This window comes from Falco punctatus, assembly GCF_963210335.1.
Source record: "Falco punctatus genome assembly, chromosome: 1".
Taxonomy (NCBI): Eukaryota; Metazoa; Chordata; class Aves; order Falconiformes; family Falconidae; genus Falco; species Falco punctatus.
In genome coordinates, this window is record NC_137580.1 from 107,858,717 (window position 1) to 107,879,429 (window position 20,713).

Here is a 20,713-nt window from a genome sequence, read left to right on the forward strand (position 1 = left end):
CCCCGCTGTGCCAGCAGGGCACAGGGTGACTCCGGGTGCCAAGGGGGGACCAGGACACGAGGAGGGTCCCCCTATGGCTGTTGGTGCTGAGATGGAGCAGCAGCAGTGATCTCCACCACCCACCTGCCACGGCCACCCCATCACCTCCCAGCCTGGCACGTCTGCAGGGAAAGGTGCCAGCAAAGGCACCGCAGGTGGTGGGAGCCCTGGGGCCACCCCTGCTGCACCGAGCGTCCTGCCAGAGCTGCTGCAGTTGCACTGCTCCACGGCAAGTAAGAACTCAAGGAGCGGGAGCGCAGGAGATGCTCGCGCCGAGAAGGAAGGGCAGGGGGGGAGGAGGCGATGGCAGCCCTGGCCATCGTCGTTACCTCCTTGTAGCGCTCCAGCTCGCGGGCGAAGGTGCGCTGGTGGAAGAGCAGCTGCAGGCGCTCCTGGGTGTAGTTGTGGCAAAGCTCCTCGAAGGTGGCCCCCCGGCTCTGCCCTGCCAGCTCGGGGTTCTGTGCCCCCGGGGTGTCCACCACCGTCACTGAGCACACCGAGTGCTGGCTCGATTTCAGCGCCCTGTGGGGACAAAGGGACACAGTGGGGTGAGTGGGTGCTGCCAGCCCCCCATGGCTCTCCTCTGCCCCACCCCCCAGCACGTACCTGTTGAGGAGGGAGATGAGGAGGGTGAAGAGCTCAGAGTACAAGCCGGCCGCCATGCCCTCCAGGCACTCCAGTGCTGTCAGCTTGGGACCTGGCCAAGGCAACCCTCAGTGTCCCCAGCCCGGTGTCCCCCTGGGCCACCAGCTGTCCCCAGTGTCCTTCATCCTACCTGTACCGCTGTCACCCAGGGGGGGCTCATCGGGGCCCTGCCGGAAGGAGGTGGATCGCTGCAGGGTACCCTTGGGCTGGTGCTTGAAGATGGAGGAGGAGAGCTCCTCCAGGCTGCAGCCCAGCAGGTAAGCGGCTTTCTGAGCCCACTCGTGCCGTGCAAACTGCTTCCTTCCAGCTGGAGGGTGGAGAAGGGGGCTCAGTGCCGGCCGGGGCATCCCCCTAAATCGGGGGCATTTCCAGGCAGACCTGGGACAGTCTCAGGGTCCCCCAGCGCAAGCTGAGGATGCTGTGCACAGTGGGAGCACGTGGCCTGTGCTGGAGGGCTGGGAAGTGTGTTTTGGGGTCTGATTAGAGGAGACAGGGGGTGAACGGCTTCATGCCTCTGCAGGGCTGAGCCCAGACCACGCTGCGGGACCAGGAGTGGGAGTCACCCCTCGCCACCGCAGCCCAGGACCCCTGGGGCCTGTGACAGTGTGGGGCTCTGAGTCACCCCAGCACGGGGACACATCCCTGCTCGTTCACATACACCGAGCAGCCTCACCGCGGTACGGCAGGACAGATCGCGGACACAAGCACACGGACGTGGGAGATGGGAGCAGGTTAATGGTGACACGCAGGGACATGACAGCAGGAAGGTGGTGGCACATGGGAGGGGGAAGCCAGAGACACGTGCAGAGAACAAGACTTTACCTTCGTCGGCGTCTGCATTGCAAAAGGGCAGCATGCACCATGCGAACAGAGACAGGGGTTAGAAACAACAGCACGTGACAGCGCGGACACGCGGCACGGGGACGCCCTCCTGCCAAAACACGCCACGCGCAGGCACCACCACGCGCAGGCCAAGCCTTGTCCCCCCCAGGCATCACAGCAGTGAGACACTGCAACCTGGTGCGGGACCCCTTCCCCTGTGAGCCCCAGCCACACTGCGGGCACTGGTGGGGAGCTCTGCCTGGAGCACCGGGAGCCGCTGTCAGATCCAGCCCGGTACAAGCACCAAGGGGCCAAAGAAACGGGTGCTAGTGCAGCTGAGCTGGCTCTGAGCATCCCCAGTATCCACAAGATGCGGGGGAGGCTCCAGGAGCAGCACAGAGCTGGGGCTGGGATGCTCGCCCTGAGCCGGATGCAGGGATGCTCGCCCCAAAGCAGGATTTGGGGTTCCCCCCTAGCAGGCTCCCACGAAAAGGCTCCCGGTTGCCCAAGCACCCCGCTGCGGTGCCTGCTGCGGGGCCCTGCTGCCCTCTAGTGCCTCAGAGCACCCCACGGGCCAGCGCTGCACCCCGCTGCACCCCCGAGACCCCTCCGCTCCCCCGCTCCCCGTCCCTGACTCATCTTTCCCCCCTCCCTGGGGCTGCAAATTTCCTCGGTGCAACACTGGCTGTGCCAGGCCCTCCTGCCAGCGTGCAGCACCACGGGGGCTTCCAGCACTGCGGAGGGGAAGGTGAAAGCCCCAGGGGGAGAAAAGCAGCCCCAGAAAGCTGAATTCATTGCCCCCAGGGATGGAGAGCAAAGCTGGTGCCCATCAGAGCAAGCCCCGTAGCCCACGGTGAGCTCTGGGTGCTGGACCAGCCCCGTCCCACGCCAATGGTGCCAAAGGACTGGGGGAGGGTCCTGATGGGCAGCAGGCAAATATGGCTCTGCCAGGACACAGCTGGGGGTCAGGGTTGGTCCTGGCACACCAGCAGCACCTCAAGCCCCTATTTCAGCCCCCAAACCAGCACCGCACAGCACCACCCGGAGCAGAGCCCCCCACATCTCTGATTACCGGCTCCGTCTGCCAGCAGCTCTGCGGGGAGGACAGGGGGGAAAGGTGTTACACTGGGGACAAGGGACACCCCCCCCCCCCCCCCCCTCACCCCCTGACTCCCTCAGCCCCAGCCAGGCCCTTGGTCTCCCAAGTTGGCAGGGGCCAGCCCAGGGTCTGGGGGTGATTAATTCCCACCAGCCAGCGGGACCACCTTGACCGAGGGGGCAAAGCCAGGTGCCCCAGAACACCCAGGGTGGCACAGCAATGTCCCTCAGCTGACACAGCCCCAAAACCCGCCCCAGGCTCCACCACACCATGGGGGCTGTTTGCAAGGTGCTGAGGTGCTGGTGATCGCTCTGGGACCTCATGCAGCCATCAGCCCCAAGCCTTGGCTCATTAATCCCTCCCAGATTACCTTTTGTGGCCCCGGCGGCCCCCAGATGATAAATGGCCCCCAGGACAAGCCAGAAGGCTTTCTGCTCATCGCTGGAGATGCCCATCACCTTCATGGCAGCCTGAAGCTTGTTGAACTGCTGGGTCGCCTTCTGCTTTTCCTCCGGCTGCAAAGAGCAACAGGAGCCATTGGTGTGGGAGCCTGGCTCTGCCTCCCCCCGGCACCCGAATGCACCAGGGAACCCTGTCCCCCCGCCGGCAGCCCCTTCCCAGCCCCATAGCAGCGACCTTGGAGAGGGGCACGATGCCAAAGACGTTGTTCTCTGCCAAGTGGTTGAAATGAAGCTCAGTCCTGTGGGGATGAAGACCGAGATTGGCCCCATGTGAGAGACCTTGGAGACCCCCCGGGCAAGAGACCATGCCCTCGCCGCCCCCAGCTCACCGCAGGGTGCTGTCAGAGCAGGCCAGCAGGTAGTAGAAGATGTTGAAGGTTGCTTCGTTGGCTGGGCGCTTCGTGACGCGCAGCTTCTCCAGCAGCAGCGTCTGGTGGAGGTGGGAGGGTTGGAAACCATCCCTGAAGGCCCCGCTCCCACCGAGCCCCCCCCCAGCCCACCCCAGCCTTATCCTTGCTGCCTGCCCAGGATCCCCGCGGAGATGTGAGGGTCTCCCGCCCACTGCAGAGCATCATATCAATGCAAACATCATCCAAGCAACCCATGAGCATCTCCTCTCCTGGGGTGTCTGCTACTACAGGAGCACGAAGTGGCTCCCTTGAATTTTAAGAGCACTGATGTTATCGCAGTGGGGCAGCTTCTGGCAGAAAGACACCCTGACATTGGAGCTAACTCAGCAAGGACAGGGAGTCAACGTGCGCTGCGCACGTCTGGCAGTGAACGAAGACGAAGCAGGATGCCTGGCCGCTAAGCGCTGTGAGCACGGCTGGGCTGCTGGGAGGAAACACCCCAGCGAGGATGGATGGGCTCCCACGCCAAGGGGAGCTGCCCCAGCGAGGACGGACCAGCTCCTGTGCCGAGGGGGGCTGCCCTGGCCCCCTCACCTGTATGGAGGCAGATGCCACCTGCCCAGCCTGGTCGAAGTCCAGAGAGATGATCTGGGAGAAGCGGGTGGCGTTGCCATTCATGCCGGTGCTGCTATTGCCAAAAGCCTCCAGGATGGTGTAGAGAGCCTGCCACTTCTCCACTGCGGGAAGAGAAGCGGGACGGTGGCGTGCAGGGGCTGTGCGGTGGCCGGCCAGAGCCGGCACTGCTGGCCAGGCAAGTGCCACTGCTCCTGTGCCATGTTCCACGCCGCAGCAGCCTCGAGAGCACGGTAAGGTGACCGGCGTGAGAAAGTGAAAGCGCGCCGTGTGGCATGTGTCCGGCCACTGCTGGGTGCAGCAGGCGGCGGACGGCTGTGACTGCAAAGCAGGGGGCATGCACAGGTGGCACGGGGATGCCGCACCCCGCCGGGGACTCACCGGAGAAGACCTTGCCAGTGCTGCCAGCGATGGTGGTGAGGTACTGGACAAGGTGTTGGCAGTTGGTGGTTTTGCCGCTGCCACTGGCGCCCAGCAGCACGACCGCTTGGTCCTGGCGGCTCATCAGCATGCTGCGGTAGGCAGCCTGGGCCACCGCGTAGATGTGCGGGGACGTGTCCTCCCTGCGGCACCCTTTGAACATGTGCATGACCTGGTGGGGAGTGGGGAGAAGTAGGCAAAGGTCAGCACCCCACCACCCTCACCGGCTCCCTCTGCACGGTGGCATGGCTCCAGCTGCCCGTCCCCTCCGGTCCCCTCCCCTGACAGCAGGGTCACCTTCTCAGAATACATGGAGGGGGAGCTCAGTGGGTTGATGATGACCATGGTGGGGCCGGCGTAGGTGTGCAGGAGGTTTCCACCGTAGCGCTGCCGCAGCGTGTGTAGCACGCTGGACTCGTTGAGGTAGAGGAGGCTGGCGAGGTCCTCCACGCGGTCACAGGAGGGGGGGTTTGCCTGGCAGCAAGGTTGGGGGGGCGTCAGGTGGGGAATGGGGGTCTGCCCCACCATCCCCCACCCCGCAGCCCTACCTTCTCCACATCGTCCTCCTCCACCTCCAGGACGGTTCCATCATGGTCCAGCTTCACCTTCACCTTGCCCTCGGGCAGGGGGACACCCTCCTCCAGCCGCAGCTGGCTGCCTGCAAGGGGCACAAGGTGCTCAGTGCAGCTGTGCCGGCAGCCCCCCCGCAGCACCACTGCCGGGCCGGGGGGTCTCGCTGTGCCGCGGGAAGGACAGGGTGCCCCTTGTCCCAGCAGTGCCAGGCTGACCCCTGACTCACCCAAGGAGAAGCCATCTCTGTGCACCAGCCACACCTTCTCTGTCTCATACCAGGCCTCCTCGGCGGCTATCTGCTCCTCCGTCTTGGCCTGTGGGACAGCAGGACATGGGACAGGTGTGGCCACATGCCCCCTCCCTTCTCACGCGCTCCCCACATCCCTGGGGCTGGAGTGAGCCGGGCTCTGTGGCCACAGGGCCACGTGCTGGGCAGCCACAGCCACCCTCCACCAGCCCTGAGCCCTCCTGGCACGTGTCCCCAGCTTGGCTGCTGACCCCAGAGACCCCAGCGGGCTCGGGGCAGCAGAGACCACCAGGGCCCTGCCACAGCTTGGGACAGACACAAAGTCACAGTGACCCACGCGTGCATTCCCCACGGCCACCTTGGGCAAGCCTGGAGAGGCCAAGCTCCCAAACCGCAGCCCAGAGAGCAGGCACCCACGCCAGGCACATGCCGGGATGCAGGCACATCGGGCATACGGTGGGGACATGGGACATGCTGCAGGGACACACTGTAGGAACACAGGACACACTACAGGGACATAATGGAGGAACACAAGACACAGCGATGGCAGAGTACCGCGGCATGGGAACTGCCGGGCTGGCACAGCCGGCACAGCAGGGATGTCCCCGCCACCCGGGAGCAGGGCGACCCCAAAGCCAAACCTGAGCTGCAGCAGGGACGGGGCCAAAGGCGGCTGCCGGGGCATCGTCCGCTTGACCCTGGCGAGGCCGAGAGACGGGTGGTGAAGGCGAGAAGAGTTAATCTCTGCCCCGCAGACAGCGCAGAAAGCAGCGGAGGGAAACGAGCGAGGGCAAAGCGCCATTATGCCAAACCCCGCGGGCACTCCTGGTGCCACAGCCACCGCTGCAGCCAGCAGAGTGGCAGGTCCAGCATGGTGCTGGGGACACACGGAGCCGGGAAGGACTGTCCGTGAGGCCATGCTGCCAAAGCCCCAGGGCTGGGGGCCCCTGTGCTGACCCACTGTGAGCTCTGCCAGCACCGTGCACCGCCGTGCACCACACATCCCACCTACGGCGGCTGCTCTGCCCCTTTACACCCTGCTCCACACCCCTGCCCGCCCCAGTTGTGCCACCTCAACCAAGAGCACCCTCCCGGGATGCCGAGCTCCCTGGCACGGCCCCGCTGGGGAAAGGGCACCCAGCCCCGGCCACCCCGGCACCCTCCGGCCCCGTGGGCGACGTGGCAGCCCACGGAGCAGGGTGGGATGGGGAAAGCCTTACGCTCCAGCATGAGGCACGGGCGCAGATGCCAGCCCAGCGGCAGACAGAGGATGGTGGGGCATCGCTGGTGGAGGCAGAGGGCTCCTGAGGATGGGGGTACGGTACCTGGCTGGGTGCCGAGGCAGAGGCGGCGGGGTCCAGCTAAGGCAGCGAGGAGGGAGGAGAGAGAGGAGAAGAGAGCGGGTGAGAGGCAGCGAGCAGCAGCACTGTGACATGTCACAGGGCCCCAGCATGGCCACAGTCCCCACAGCACCACCTGGGCATCATCCCAGCCACCAGCAGCCATGCCCGGGCTGCCATGAGGATGCCACAGGCACGGCAGCTCCCCAAGGCTGGGCACACTGATCAGGGCAGCGATCCCCAAACCCACCAGCATCCCTAGTCATCCATCCCCTGCTGCCAGTGTCACCCAGAGAGGGACCATGGAGCTGCTGGCCATGCACAGCGGTATGATCACCCTGTGCGGAGCACACGGCACAGCCAGTGCAGTCGCACACTGCCCATGCCTCCCTGTCCCCAGGCGGGCAGCACGCAAGCGCCAACGCCCCTGGAATTACAGAAGTGGTGAAGATCCTCTCCAGCCGGCGCTGTGCCTCCTCTGACGGGCTCGGGCAGGACGTGGGGCTGGGGGGAGCCTGGAGGCAGAGCACTATTAGCACCAGGCTGTCCACCCCACAGCCCCCACTGGCCCGGCACTCACGGCACACAGGTACCAGAGGGGCTATCGCAAAGGCTTTCCCAGCCCTGCAGCCCACCAGCACTTGGCACAGGTACCGGGGCAAAGGCTGGCACAGACCCACGGGCACCGAGGTGGCACAGCCGGGGTACCAGCAGGTACCCACAGTGCGCTGGGACCCGGGTCCCCACTCCCACACACCTGCTGGGGGGATGCCGGGGTGGTTTTCATGGGGGTTGGCCGCTTCTCACCAGGCTGCAGCTTCTTCTCCGCACGAGCCAGAAAGGGAGACAAGGGGCAACGTGATGGGGTGGCCACAGCACACACAACTGCTCCCCAAAGTGATCCCTGCCCGGCACCACACACCCCAAAACCACTGCAAACCATGCGGGTGAGCTCACACCATGCCAAGCCGGGTGGCACAACCCTGCCGCCGTGTTAGAGCATCCCCCGCCGTGCACACACTGGTACCTTGTGCCTCTCCAGGGCAGTGGGTTTCAGAGCAGATGCCTTTGCCGGCTCCGCTTTCCCTCCTGAAGACTGCACCAGCGGCTCCGGTTTGGCTTTGGTGCCCGGGGACAGGGACGGCTTCGCATCCCCCCTGGCCGGCTCAGGGGACTTCTCCTGCCTGTCCCCTGGCCGGAGCCGTGGCCGGTGCTCTTTGGTTTTGCCCTTTGCCATGAGGGTTTTGAGCCCAGCTGAGATCTCATCCTTGGGCTCTGGCTTGGCGGGGGCTACCGGCACGGTGGGGGGAGGTGGCGCAGCAGGGGGAGCTGGCATGGCCGAACGACCCGTCTCCTCCTTCCTGGGAGGTGGCACTGGCTCGGGAGACTTGGTGTCTCGCCCTGGCTCCTTGGCACTGCCAGCATCCTCCCCCGGCAGGACTTTGCGCACCACCTTGCGCACCACCCGGACCACCCTGCGGCGGGACAGCCCCTGGCCGTCATCCCCCTGGCCCTCGGCGGCCGGACCCTCCAGCCCGTTCACTGCTGCCCCGTTCAGCACCGGCTCCGGGCTCTTCCCTCGCCCTGGGGGTGGCTCAGGGCTCTTCGGGGGCTCAGGACTCGGGGGCTCAGGGTTTGGGGGTGCAGATGCTGTATCCTTCACGCTCTCTGACTGCAGCCACAACAACACCGGTGTGAGTGGAGGTCCAGCACTGCAGTGCCTGCCACCGCAGGCCCCTGCTGCTTGGGACATGGTGGTGCCCAGGGCTTCGTGCTCTGCCACAGAAGCACTGCTCCCGGCCAGACCCTGGCACCGAGGGGCACAGCACACAGTCCCCTTCCCCAGCCAACCTACAGCCCCCCCAGACCCCAGGGGAGGGAGCGATGGTGACCTCCCTGGCCCCGCACACCCATTGACCCTCAGGCTGCCAGTACGGGGGTAAAACAGCGCTCAGGGCACCGGCAGCCTCTCTGCAATGTGCAGGACAAGCCGCAAGATTTCCTCCACCAACAGCTTTGGTGGGCAGCACGGGAGCCAGCACTGTAACCGTGGGGTGGGCACCGACCCGTCATCCCACCGGGGCGTGCAGGGCAGGGGACAAGACCCGGGGAGGCAGAAGGGGAGAGATCGCTGCATGCCGACAGCTGGGCATCCCTGCCAATAACACCCACCACCCTCCACACACTGCCCTGGCACGGCCACAAGCGCTCCCCAGGGAGCCGGGGGGGGGGGGGTACAGGGTGGGATGCTGAACCCACAACCCTCCCTGATGTCCCCATACCCTGGCACAGGGTCTGTCCCCACTGAGGGTGAGCCCCACCCCCAACACAGCTCCACCCTGCCCGTGCCCTGCGACACTTACAGCCCCATCCTCCTTCCCAGGTCTTTTCACAGCTAAAGACTTGTCCTCGTCCTTGACCTGAGGGTCAGACAAACAAGAGGAGCGCGTTTCAGCCTGCCGCAGAGCCTCGCTGCCAGAAAAGCCACAGGGGCTGGGAAAACCCACCGGGACCATCACTCCATGCCAGGGGGACAGGAGGCTGCTCTATGAAACAGCCCCTATTTGCAGCCAGTAGCAGCCCCAGGGATGAGGACATGCATCCTTTCCAGGCTCCCCAGTACCCAAAAAAGTTGGGGGGGGGGACACAGAGATGCACCCTGGCTACAGCAAACCCCAAATGTGGGAGACAAAAGCGCTCTGCCCGCCTGGCCCGGACCTCTCCTCATGTGGAGCTGGTGAGCGAGCTGGTATATACATAGAGCCCCGTCACCGCGCCCCACGGGGGATCTGACTTTCTGCACGTCACCTCGCTGGGTGTCACAGCACGTTTTAAGTGTCACCAGCTAATCTCTGTGGCAGCCGCGTGGTGGGATGTGCCAGCTCCCTGCCGAGCAGGGTTACTGGGGTCTCTGGGGGGGTGGGCAGCCAAACCCTCCCCTGCACCAAGCTGTGCCTCTGAGCTCCAGGGCTCGGTTGTGGCACCGCGTGGCGCAGCCCATGGGCAACGCTCCCTGAATTGCCAGCACACAGCTCCCACGAGAGCCTGGGGCTGGCCGGTGGCACTGGGGTGGCTCACACCGTGTTAGGGGCTGCACCAGCCACTCGCGAAAGCAGTTGTTAGTGATGGTGTTAGAAATTGCATGCGTGGCCACAATGGTGACCGCAGCTGGGCCAGGAGTGCCACGCTGCACACGGTGCCTGCACTGGGCAAACTGGGGGAGCTGGTTGGTAGCGTGCGGCAGCGTGATCCGAATGTGGGGCGCAGGCAAACATGCAAGAGACTTCCCTTCTGCTCCCAGAACGCAAACCGGGATGAAAACGCCATGGTGATGTCTCATGGAGCCGCAGCCCTGGCTGGGGAGAGAGGGAGAGGTGAGACGAGCCGGGACCAGCAAGACGCCAAACCATGGCACAGTGTATGAGCACGTGCCCTTCCCTGTCAGCCCCCAGAGCCCGAGATCCTCAGGAATGGGGGTCTGAGCCCACCTGGTCCCGCTCGGCATACGAGCGGGCAGCACCTATAGGACGGGCTCCAGGGACAGGCAGGTGGCCAGACTGAGACCCAGCAAAACTCATTGTGCAAAAAAAAGCCCCTTTAGTCAGCTGGCAGGACCGTGCCTGCTTTCCCCCCTGGGTGGGCCAGCCCCCTGCAGTAACCAAATGCCAGGGTGAGGGAAGGGATATTTTCTTCCCCGGGCACCCTGCTCGCCCTGACAGCAGAGTTTATTCTAAGCCTGACCCTGTGCCAGCGGCCAGGCAGCCCCGGTGGGGACCTGCTGCCCCAGCCAGCACCGCGCTCGGAAACCCAGGGTGGTCCCACCCAGGGCTGCTGGGGCAAACTCCCCCTCCCCAGGGCCAGGCAGGGTGTGGAGGAGCACTCGGCCACCGAACCAACCCGCCTGTCCAGGGGTACGTCACCCTGTCCCCGAGGGGTCCCCTGTACCCCCCTGTCACCGCAGTGTGAAACACCGGCCCCAGAGCACAGGCTGGGCATAGGGGTCTGGAGATGAACTTGCTCATGGGTGAGAGCCCCCAGGCTCTCCGCCCAAAGCGCTCCCACCTCCACGCAGCCTGGCACCTCCTGAAGGTCCCCAGAGACCACCGACATCGGGGTCCCCAGGGGGCTGCCAAAGTACCCTAGGGGTGGGTGCAGCCTCACGGCCCCCAGCCCCAGTGCCAAGACTGGCTCCCACGTGCCCCCCTTGTGCTCCCCCATGCCGTGCTGGTCACACGGGGGGTCCCCACCTTACCGCCGGGTCGGGGCGAGCCGGGACCGGGATTTCCGCTGGGGCGAGCGTGGCACAGCGCGGTGGGAGAGGCAGTAGCGGGGCGGCAGCCGGCGGTACGGGGACAGCTGGGCTGATAGGGCCACCCTAAAAATAGCTGAGGAATGCGAGGGCCCCGGCAGCGCGCGCAGCAGCCGGAGGGAGCACCAGGGGGGGGACACGAAGGCGGCGGGGCCTTGTCTCCGCCACCGCTGCCGCCAGCGCCGGAGGAAGTGATGTGGGCTCAGGGCAGCCCAGCGCCGCGGGGGAACTGCCTTGGCCGCCATCCCACCGCCCGCCCCGGGGGGAGCGGGGAAAGACGCCCCCAAGCCGAGCGCAGCTGTGGGGCGAGGGGGAACCCAAGGAGGGCCCCTGCGCTGCGAGGGATGGGGTCGCACACTCCTGCACCCCGGGGTCCCACCAGCAGGGTGCTGGATGTCAGAGAAGGGCGCCCAGCATCACAGCGGGGTGTCCAGCATCGTGCTGCCCCAACACCGCTCGCTCCCCCCTTTGCTTTGCCATGAACACAACAGCCCCCCCCAAAATGCTCCTGGCGAGGCACAGACCCCCGCCCCAAGGGGAGGGCTGGCACGCACAGACGTGTGCCAGCCCAGCAGCCCACCGGCACAGCATGGCAGCCCACGGCAAAGCCGCTTTCATGGCAAAGCTGCCTCTGGAGGTCCGAGGTCTCCCTGGAAACAGGAGCAGGGATGGCGGGTGAGGGGCTGGGGTCCCCCCGCGCGGGGCCTGCCAGGAGGAGGCCGGTGGCAGGGAGCCAGGCGCCGGCGGCATGGAGGAGAGAAGGTGACGACCCCAGGGACACGGATGCACCCTGAGCCACAAACCACTCCCAGAGGGAGCAGGGGCTCCCAGCCTGACCGGGACGGCTGTGCCGATGACAGGCTGGAGGACACCAGCACTGGGCCACGTCCCTCCCGGCCCACGCTGACACCAGGTTTCGCAGCGCTGCCCCAGGGCTGGCACCACATGGCAGCCCTGGCCCCTCTGTGCACCCGGCACGCGCCAGGGAGAGGCCACGGCAAACACCCTTGGGTGGCTGGCACAACACAGCGCAGGGTGCCCGCAGTGACAACAACGTCCCCAGGTAGCACTGGTGGCAGCCACTGGGTTATCAGCAAAAAGGTCGCAGTCGTGTCCCCTGATGGAAGGAAGGAGAGCCCCCGCCTGCAGAGCGGTGCACGGCTCCAGCCGCTGCTGTAGCACCCTGCAGCCGGGCTCGGGTCGGTCAAGGCACCAGCCCAGCCCCGGCACACGGAGCCCGCCACAGTGAGCCAAACCCACGGACCTGGGCAACACAACATGGTCCTGCCTTCCCAGGGGGTCCTGAGCACCCCGGGGCAGGGATGGAGCCACCCACCAGGGAGGAGCCTGGCTCCCACAGGCCATCTCCACTGGGATCCCCATCTTGGCCGTTCAGTGATGGCATTCCTGCCTGGCCAGCAGATTCCTCTCATTCCTCTGCCAAGAACTTCAGTGGAGATGCACCCACCCCATGGCCGAGCCCACTGGACACAAGCCCCTTCCCCAGCGCCCCCTGGGACCCCCACACAGGGGCACCCTGGCAGCATCATCCCCACGGTGAGGGCAGAAGAAGAGCCAAATCAAGAACTTCACATGGAGGAAGCGTGGAAAAATGGAAAAAGCACCTCCAGCACGACAGGAGTCCTGCAGCCCACATCCCACATCCCCCCCGCCTCCCCACACATCCACCGGCCACAGCACAGAGCCAGCACCAAGCCATGCCGTGGCACAGTGGCCTTGCACCCTGGGGACAGTGACCACCCGGGGACCAGGGTGTCTGTGGCCGGCGGGCAAGCATGGCACGCAGGGTCTGCCAGCACGGCTGCCAAATGCCTGTGGTCCCACCGAAGCGCCGGAGTGGTCGGAGGCGTTTCTGGAATATTTCTGCCGGGCCGGCGCACGCCTAGGCCCTGCCAGAGGAATTTTGCCGGTAAATAAATAAATACAAGCATGGAGCCGAGCCAGCACGGCTGCCCTGTGCCGGGAGCAAGGCTGGGACACGGGGGGGTGATTTCACCCAGTCCCCGATGCCCAGCCACGCCATGCCGCCGGCCAGCCCTCCCCCCCCAGCACTGAGACCCCCCCAAGATGTGCCGGGTGCTGCCCCTGCCTGGCTGCAGCGTGGGTCCGTGGGGTCGTGGGTCCGTGGGGTCAGAGGCAGCTCAGCATAGCCCCCACCGAGGGGGTCAATCCCCCTGGTACGCAGGAAGCCCAGCACCGTCCCTGCTCCAGCCAGGGAGGGGCTTCCAGAGCAACAGCCCAAAATATGTCTATAATTTCCTGTTTCAAAAAGGATCATTTTTATTTAAATTAGGACCAGAAACATTCCAGGGAGCTTAGCAGGGCCTGGGGGAGAGCCGGGCCTCCCTGTGTGCCGGCACCTTGCACAGCCCTGACGGGTGAGGGACCCCCAGCAGTACCCTGCACCACAGCCTCAGCTCCCCATCACCGGCAAAGCCACGGCGCATCCCTCCGGTGCACCCCTGCACCACGCAGGAGGAGGACAGCATCCCTGCCAGGAGGTGCCTGTGCTGCAGTGGCAACCGAAGATGCCACAAACAAAGTCACAGCCACCCCTCTGGCCAGTTTTCTCCAGCTGATGCCGTCTAACTGTGCCAGGACCTGGCACGAGGCTGTTGCAGCATCAAGGGCACCAGTGCCTCCTCTTCCTCCCTCCAGCTGCAGCACCGCGCTCTGGGTGGGCACAAGCACCTCGCCAGCCTTCGCGTGCTGGCATCGAGCACACCTGTCCCCACGCTGGCGCACTGCAGTGGGGGTGGCAGCTGTGCCCCCCAGCCCCACAGGGTTATCCGGCCAGGGGTTATCCCGGTGGCACAGCCGGCCCAATGACACTTGCTGGGCTCCAGGGAGGAGCTGTGGGAAAGCCAGTGCTCCGGCTTGGCACAGACTCCACCCCAGAGCATCAGCCCGTGCTGGGGGAGCACATGGAGCCCCCCACTACAGCCCCACCATGGCCACTCTCACCCTGTCCCAGCCACCACCCTGCAGGGATGGGGCTTCACCACGCTCAGCATGGCTCTCCCCACTGCAGGCAACCTGCTCTGCGGCCACGGCATCCTCCTGCCCCAAGGGTGGCTTAAAAATAAACTCAGCAAGGCAAGTTATAAGCCAAACCGAGGCCATGCTGCTGCACCCCCCTGCCACCATGGAGGGGGTCCAGCCTTGCAGGCTGTTGGCATTTGGGGGCCCTCCGTCGGGATGCTGGCTGGCAGGGGCGCTGGTTAGCCTGCGGCAGGGTCAGCAGAGCTGGGCAGCTCGCACAAGGGATGTGGGTCACCCAGCCATTAAGTTTCTATTTATACAGCACCAGCCGCGCACACAGGGCTGCACACGCCGTCGGCAGCTCCTGTCCCCTGGCACACCACGCCGCCTGCCCCAGTCCTGGGGGGGCATTCCAGCTGGGGTAGGGTGATGTGGGCAGTGGGGCAAGCAGTGGGGCAGGCAGTGCCCCTCCTGCTAAGCAGTGTTAGGGATTTTCCAGCAGCAAGGAGCAAGGCGCCTTTCTGTGCCAGACCTGCTCCCTCAGCAAAGGCATGGGGACAGACTTCCCTCAGGTGATGCAGAGCTGGGCTCTCCTGGAGCCCCTCCAGAAGGAGGAAAACCAAACCCAACAGCACACTGAGGATTTGGGGGGGCAAAACCCACCGGAGTCGGTTTGCAAGCCCTGACGCAAACCTGCCCTTGCAGCCTGGGCATGGGCAGGCATCACTCCTGCATCCCAGCCACAGCCTCCCGCTCCTCCCTGTGCATCGCTCCTGGCTGGAGCAGCCCAGCCATCAGTTCCCATGGCCACTGCCAACCCAAACACACGCCACGAGGATGCTTTCGGCCAGCAGAAACCCAGGACACTGGCCCCGCGGCGAGGACGGTGTTACTCACATCCCAAGCAGCGCGGCGTGTCCCCTGGCCGCCCCGCAGCCAGCAGCGGCTCAGCTCACTCAGCTCCAGGATGGGCTGCACCTTCAGCTGCACCGTCTCCCCCGACTGCCGGATCATCTCCACGATCTCATCCCGGGATTTGCTCTCCACATTTCGTCCATTGATCTCCACCAACCGGTCACCAGGCACCAACCCCAACGCCAAGTCTTTGGTGCCAGCTCCAGGTTCAGCAAAGTGCACGACACGTCGGTACACCTGCCCGTCGGGCGCCCGGTCCAGCATGGTGGTGCGGCGTAGGGAGAAGCCAAAATCACCAGTGTTGCGCCTCTGCAGCTCCAGCTGCCGTGGGGTGGGGGGCTGCGGGGGCACCAAGGCGGGCAGCCGCAGCTCGGCAGGAAACCTCTTGCTAACGAGCTCCGGCACCCTGGCACGCAGGGAGGTGGCAGGAGGGGTGCAGGGGTGTCCTTGGGGGACCCCTTGCTTGGAAAGCTGGGTCTCCAGCATGCGCACCTCCACCTGTGGGGAGGGGGCTGCTGAGTGCTCGGAGGGGGTGGATGTCTCTGAGGTGCTCTCATCCCGGCTCTTCTGGGAGAAGGAGAAACGTTTGACAATCATCTGTGAGTTCTGCTTGGCCAACGAGCCAAACTTGGCCGCCCGCTGCAGCACCGAGCCCTTGAAGTTGGCATCGTCCACCTTGAGATCATCGCTGGAGCTGGCCGTGCTCAGGTGGCCTGAGTCCAAGATGACGCTGCCCCGGTTGCTGTCGGAGTCGATATCTGTGAGATGCAGGTCGGAGCCACTGGCCACCTTAATGGGGATGGGGTTGGAGATCTCCAGGCGGGTCTTGGAGTCCCGCTTGGAGGCACGGTTGAGGTTGAAGAAGCCCCGGCGCATGCTCATCTCCTCCAAGCTCTTCAGTTCAGCTGCCGACATCCGCTCCTTCTTCTCCTTCTTTTCCTTCTTCTCCTTTCGGGCCCCATCCTTCTCCTTGTCCTTTTTCATCAAGTTGAACATGGTAGAGGGGGGCTCGGGGCACACTCACCCCCGTGGCAGGGCGCTGGGTCAGGGCACTGGTCACAGCACAGCCGCCTGCCTGTAGAAGGACAGACAGGCAAGGGTGACATCAGACAGTGACATGGCCAACACCCACCCCACCACCCCTCGCTCCACCTCACAGGTCACCTCAGCTGCCACCGCCGGCCCCAGGCCACATCCCCTGGGGACAGCAGCACTGCAGAGCTCCGAGACCACCCCAGTCATCATGTCCTTGCCCTGGCTGGGCACCAGGCCCTGGGATGCAACAAGGATGGCTCTGCATCCCCAGAGGTGCCCCAAAAGAAGCCCAGAAGCCTGACACCCACGTGCATCCCCATGCCAGCACCGGGGCTGACGGTGGGAAGACCTCCAGCATCTCCCGCAGCTCAGAAGCCGTTCTGGAGCAGTACAGGTGGGTAGGGGAGGAAGGCATCCTGGTTGCATTCGCAGCAGTTACTGCTGGTGTGGACACTCCCTGGGCAAAACTGGCCGTCGCTGCTGGCTGCGGCACTGCAGGCGTCCCACCTGCCGGTCAAAAGCCCCTTGTCAAAGAAACAGAGGCCCCTCTGCCACTCGTCCCGGCCCTGGCCACCGCAAAGCTGCAGGGGACAGCCACAGGCAGTGTCCCCACTGGGGAGGGAGACGGAAACACGGCCCTAAGTGACGGCTGCTCTAATAAACAGGAACCTGTAAAATCACATCCCTCACAAACACTGATAAGTGTCTAATTTTAGCCAGGGCGACGCAGAAACTCATGACGCTACCAGTGACCTCCAGGAACAGTTGCTCTTTCATTCGGGCATCCCACACCAGGGGGGTGGGGAGAACACAGCCGGTGGCAAAACCATGGTACAGCAGAAACCCCAGACTCCCCCACCCAAAAAAACCCCACCGCATGCACCCAGCCCCTGGGGGCACCCACAGCTTCAGGGACTGCTAAGGGACCTGTCTGCCCACAGGGCAACCAGTGCCCGCCAGAACCCTCCCCACTGCCTCGATATCCATCAAGTGCTTGGGCTGCAGATAAACAACTCCGAAGTGGAGCAGCCGGCTGGCAGCGCCATGCGGGGCAGGCTGACAGCTATATATAACGGGGCAGGAAGCCGCGCAGGAACTTAACCTCGGCACAAAGGACAACAGGAAAACTCCCCACATTTGAAGCATCTGCTTTAGAGCTCTCTGACGGGCATGGGGACGAGGTCTGGGCAACCCACGGGGACAGGCAGCACTGCCTATGCTGGCAGCACAAGCTCCGTGGGCATCCCGGGGTGTGTGGATGCCGTGCTGTGCCGTGCTGTGCCAAGCTGCACCTTGGCGGAGCGCAGCATCAGTGCTGCATCACTGCCACTGCCTGTGCCTCCTCCCCGCAAGAAGCGGTGCCCACTGCCCCTGAAGGCACCCAGTGGGACACGGGGGACACGGCCTCCCCTCAGCAAAGCCACACGAGTTCACGGGACCAGAGGGGACTGCCTGAACCCTGCTGCCCCTCGGGGCCAGAGCACACATGCCCAGGGGAGGCCCAGCCACAGGGCATGCAAGGGCAGAGCTCTGCAAGCCACAGCACAGTGCCAGCCCCAGGCACGCGATACAGCCAAGGGGGTGAGAGGAAGCAGTCGGAGGGACAAGGTCGGGCACGCAGTGCAGCCAGGTGGCTGTGTTCACCAGCTCCGAGCCTCCTGCCCACAGCCAGAGGGGCTGCCACGGCTCTGCCGCCCAGACCACCCAACACCAGGGTTCTGCCCTCCCCTGCAGCACCCAGGGCTTTGCCCAGGCCCACAGCCAGGACATGGATCGGCAGGACCCCAAAATGCACGGAAACAAGCCCGCTCCTTTCTCCTCTCCCTGAAATGCTGGCTGCAGGGCGAGCACTGACCTAAGTCCGGGGACAGCCCAGCTCCCTCCCATGACCTGCAGCAGGTGCTGCCGGCAAAGGGCCCGTGGCTGCGCCATCGCAGGGGCTGCTCTCTGCCGGGTCCTCCGCAGCGCTGCCATGGCCTCGGCGCAGACAATGGCAGGGAGGGAACCACCTGCGTCTGTCCCTGTCCCCCTGCTGTGCCGCATGCCACGGTACCCCAGCTGCCTGCGCATCCCCAAAGCCAAAAGAGCTGAACCCCCGGGAGCACCCTGCGCTCACCCTATGGCAGGGAGGGGGCTGCACACCCTGCGCCCACCCTACAGCAGGGAGGGGGCTGCCACGACCCCTTCCCAAGTCTGTTGGGGGGACTCTCGGGAGCAGAGCCGCTTGCAGGGCAGGTGCTGGTTAGAGGCGAGGCGCTAGGAGACAGGCGGCCAGCGGGCTCTTTGTCCTCGGAGGTTTCTCTCCCCTGCACACACGCTCCCTCCCGGCCTTTGTACGCTCAACAAAAAGGGGGAACAAGCGTTACCAACTGCATGGCTAATCAGGCAGCACCGGCGGCCTGGCCACGGGTGCCCCACACAAGGCCACTGCTGTCAGGAGTGGGACAGGGGGGACAAGAGATTTGTGGGCTGGAGCAAACACCCCAGCGTCCCCAGCCAACGTGGGATGCCGTTGCGGTTTGCTGCCTTTTTCCCCAAGGAGGCTCCTGCCAGCGGCACGCACACCCCGGGGATGCCGGATGGGTGCAGCCCGACGCCGCGAGCAGGAGGCGGCTGCTGAGCGTCTCCCTGCTCCTGAATCAGACCCAACGTGCCTTCCCTGACTCAGCCCGGGCTCGCTCCAGGATTACCCATTGCCAGGCATGTTTGGGGCAGCAGCATGCATGAGCCATGACAGGGAGTGGGAGAGGCACCCGCGGGCGCCGGCTGTGCCCCGGGATTGCACACAAGGACGCTGCTGTGACATCTGGGCTGGCAGGGGACAGTAGATGTCACCCTGGAAGGGCCAGGTGGCAGAAAGGGAGCTCCAGCTGGAGGCCCCCAAACACAAAAGCCCTTCCTGAGTCACCCAAGCAGAAGCTGGGGGGGACACACACAACTTCCCCCTCGCTGTCCCACCATGGCCACGAGCCCCCACGTCCCTGCCGGGGTGTTTCAGGTGGGGAGGCGTTCACTGAAACTCTGGGCCACTCCTTCTCTCCCCGAGACGCAATCTCGTCCGACACGCTCCCCGCGCAGGGACCTGCAGTGCAAGTTTCCTGGTCGCTTGCCCTCCCTGCTCCGTTCCCCGCTGCAATGCCGGCAGTAAGGCCGTGCTTGCACACTGCTTTGGCACACGAGCTGGCGGTCATTACCTCCTTGGGCACGCCACATTGGGGCATCCCACGCCCCAGCTATGCCCGGCCAGGCAGGGACAATGCCATGCCAGGGAATAGGTGCCAGCGGCAGCGATGCCGAACGGCCAGCCCAGCTCCCACACAGGGCAAAGGGGGCTGACCCATGCGATGGCTCCTTGCCTCCTTGCTGGACACAAGTTTTCCACAGAACAAGGAAATTTAGGGGGTTTCCAAATCCCTCTGCACTGCCTGCCCTTACAGACAATGTTGGGATGTGTCAGGAGGAAAACAATCCCAGATTTACCCGACTCACAGCTGGGATGTGCCACTAGGCTGTCTCCAAAGTGGGATTTTGGGTCCTCCTGCTGTGGGAACCCCACGTCCAGCAGCAAAGATGGCTTTGCAGCATCACCCCAGGCTGGTGGCAGAGGCCAGGAGGGTGCACAGGGTGCATGCGTGGCATGCTGGCACCCACCTCGCCCCAAAGCCGGGCCATAAAACAGCCCAAGAGTCCCTACAAAACAGGGGCAGCGATCGCTGCCAGGCTCTGCTGTGTGGGAGTGAAAGCAGGAGATGGTTCGGTGATCAGCTGGGGGGAGGACAGGTGGGTCACAGCCCCGTCACCACTGGGCACGCACCTCCCCCATCGCCTGTTTCTGGCCCCAAATTCACAGCCTGACCCCCTGCACGGCCCAGCCCATTGCAAAGGTGAAGGGCTGAGCCGTGGCTCACCGCCGGGCAAAGTTCAGTGCTGGTGCAGGCGCTGTGGGAACGCTCGGCTCCCAGTGGGGATGGGGCGGTGGGAGCTGCCAGGTGGGGGTCCCCCAGTGCCAGGGTGCCAGGGCCAGCCCGGGGTGGGGGAGCACCAGCTGCCGTGTGCCCTCACGCACCCGCCACGGGCCCACACTTTTCTGTAATTGCCCTAAGTTTAGCTCCGGCGCTTGTTGACCAGATGATTTGCATCTCACAGGCCGGCTGGAAACCACACTATTTCTGGACGCGCGTCCCAGCCCTCACCCACTGCTCTATATATTCCTCTCTGGGCAAATTAACGTGCAAGCAGGCGCCGTGGCGGCCACAGGCAACTTGCTGCAAGGCCACCCACCCCTCTTGTGTCACCCCAAAAAGAGACCCAGGTGCCAGTGTCACCGGCCCCAGGAGCGATTGTTAATGGTTAATGGTGAGCCGGGCTAACGGCTTTGGGTGCAATTCCCCAGTGGAAAGGCCCAGGTCGGTGGTTTCTCCCTGGTAGCGGGGCCAGCGCTGCTGTGGGTGCTGGGGCACCCAAGGGGTGCAGGGCCAGGCTACCTGTCCCCCGGTGGAGAGTGCCTGCCCACCCTGGCACCCACAGCTACCCCCAGCAGGGTGCACACACCTCCAGCACCCCACAGCTTGAGTGCTAAACACACAGGTGCTGCAATGCAACGGGGGGGGGGGGGGGGGGCACGCACAAACACACCCCGCAGTGCAGCAGGGGGGGCTTGCACAAGGTGACACAATGGGGGCCGCCACACACATGCACGCACAGAGGCATGCACACGCACGCACACGCATGCACACGCACTGCAAGACGCCGGGGGATGCACAAGCACAGGCGCTGCAAGACAACAGCGGGCCACGCGCACACCGCCCCGCAGCAGCACCGG

General features: G+C 64.9%; 1 protein-coding gene across 17 annotated transcripts in view; it reads right to left on the bottom strand.

Moving 5' to 3' along the window:
- MYO18A (myosin XVIIIA) overlaps nucleotides 1-20,713 on the bottom strand; it is a 38,920-nt gene that overhangs the window by 17,895 nt on the left and 312 nt on the right. For 4 of the 17 annotated variants that reach the window (XM_080401996.1, XM_080401995.1, XM_080401999.1 and 1 more), the window contains exons 2-18: nucleotides 14,839-15,931; nucleotides 7,387-7,449; nucleotides 7,067-7,144; nucleotides 6,510-6,650; nucleotides 5,931-5,987; nucleotides 5,269-5,356; nucleotides 5,018-5,127; nucleotides 4,767-4,943; nucleotides 4,431-4,641; nucleotides 4,011-4,153; nucleotides 3,396-3,496; nucleotides 3,242-3,305; nucleotides 2,976-3,120; nucleotides 1,507-1,518; nucleotides 815-991; nucleotides 646-736; nucleotides 369-561 (exon numbers count right to left, since the gene is read on the bottom strand). In XM_080401996.1, coding sequence (XP_080258122.1) covers nucleotides 369-561; nucleotides 646-736; nucleotides 815-991; nucleotides 1,507-1,518; nucleotides 2,976-3,120; nucleotides 3,242-3,305; nucleotides 3,396-3,496; nucleotides 4,011-4,153; nucleotides 4,431-4,641; nucleotides 4,767-4,943; nucleotides 5,018-5,127; nucleotides 5,269-5,356; nucleotides 5,931-5,987; nucleotides 6,510-6,650; nucleotides 7,067-7,144; nucleotides 7,387-7,449; nucleotides 14,839-15,852 — 2,865 coding nt within the window. In that variant the 5' untranslated portion in view covers nucleotides 15,853-15,931. Of the gene's footprint in view, nucleotides 1-368; nucleotides 562-645; nucleotides 737-814; nucleotides 992-1,506; nucleotides 1,519-2,975; nucleotides 3,121-3,241; nucleotides 3,306-3,395; nucleotides 3,497-4,010; nucleotides 4,154-4,430; nucleotides 4,642-4,766; nucleotides 4,944-5,017; nucleotides 5,128-5,268; nucleotides 5,357-5,930; nucleotides 5,988-6,509; nucleotides 6,651-7,066; nucleotides 7,145-7,386; nucleotides 7,450-14,838; nucleotides 15,932-16,199; nucleotides 19,852-20,713 lie in introns of those variants that run through there. The other 13 variants (XM_080402001.1, XM_080401998.1, XM_080401989.1 and 10 more) reach the window with 10 other exon arrangements.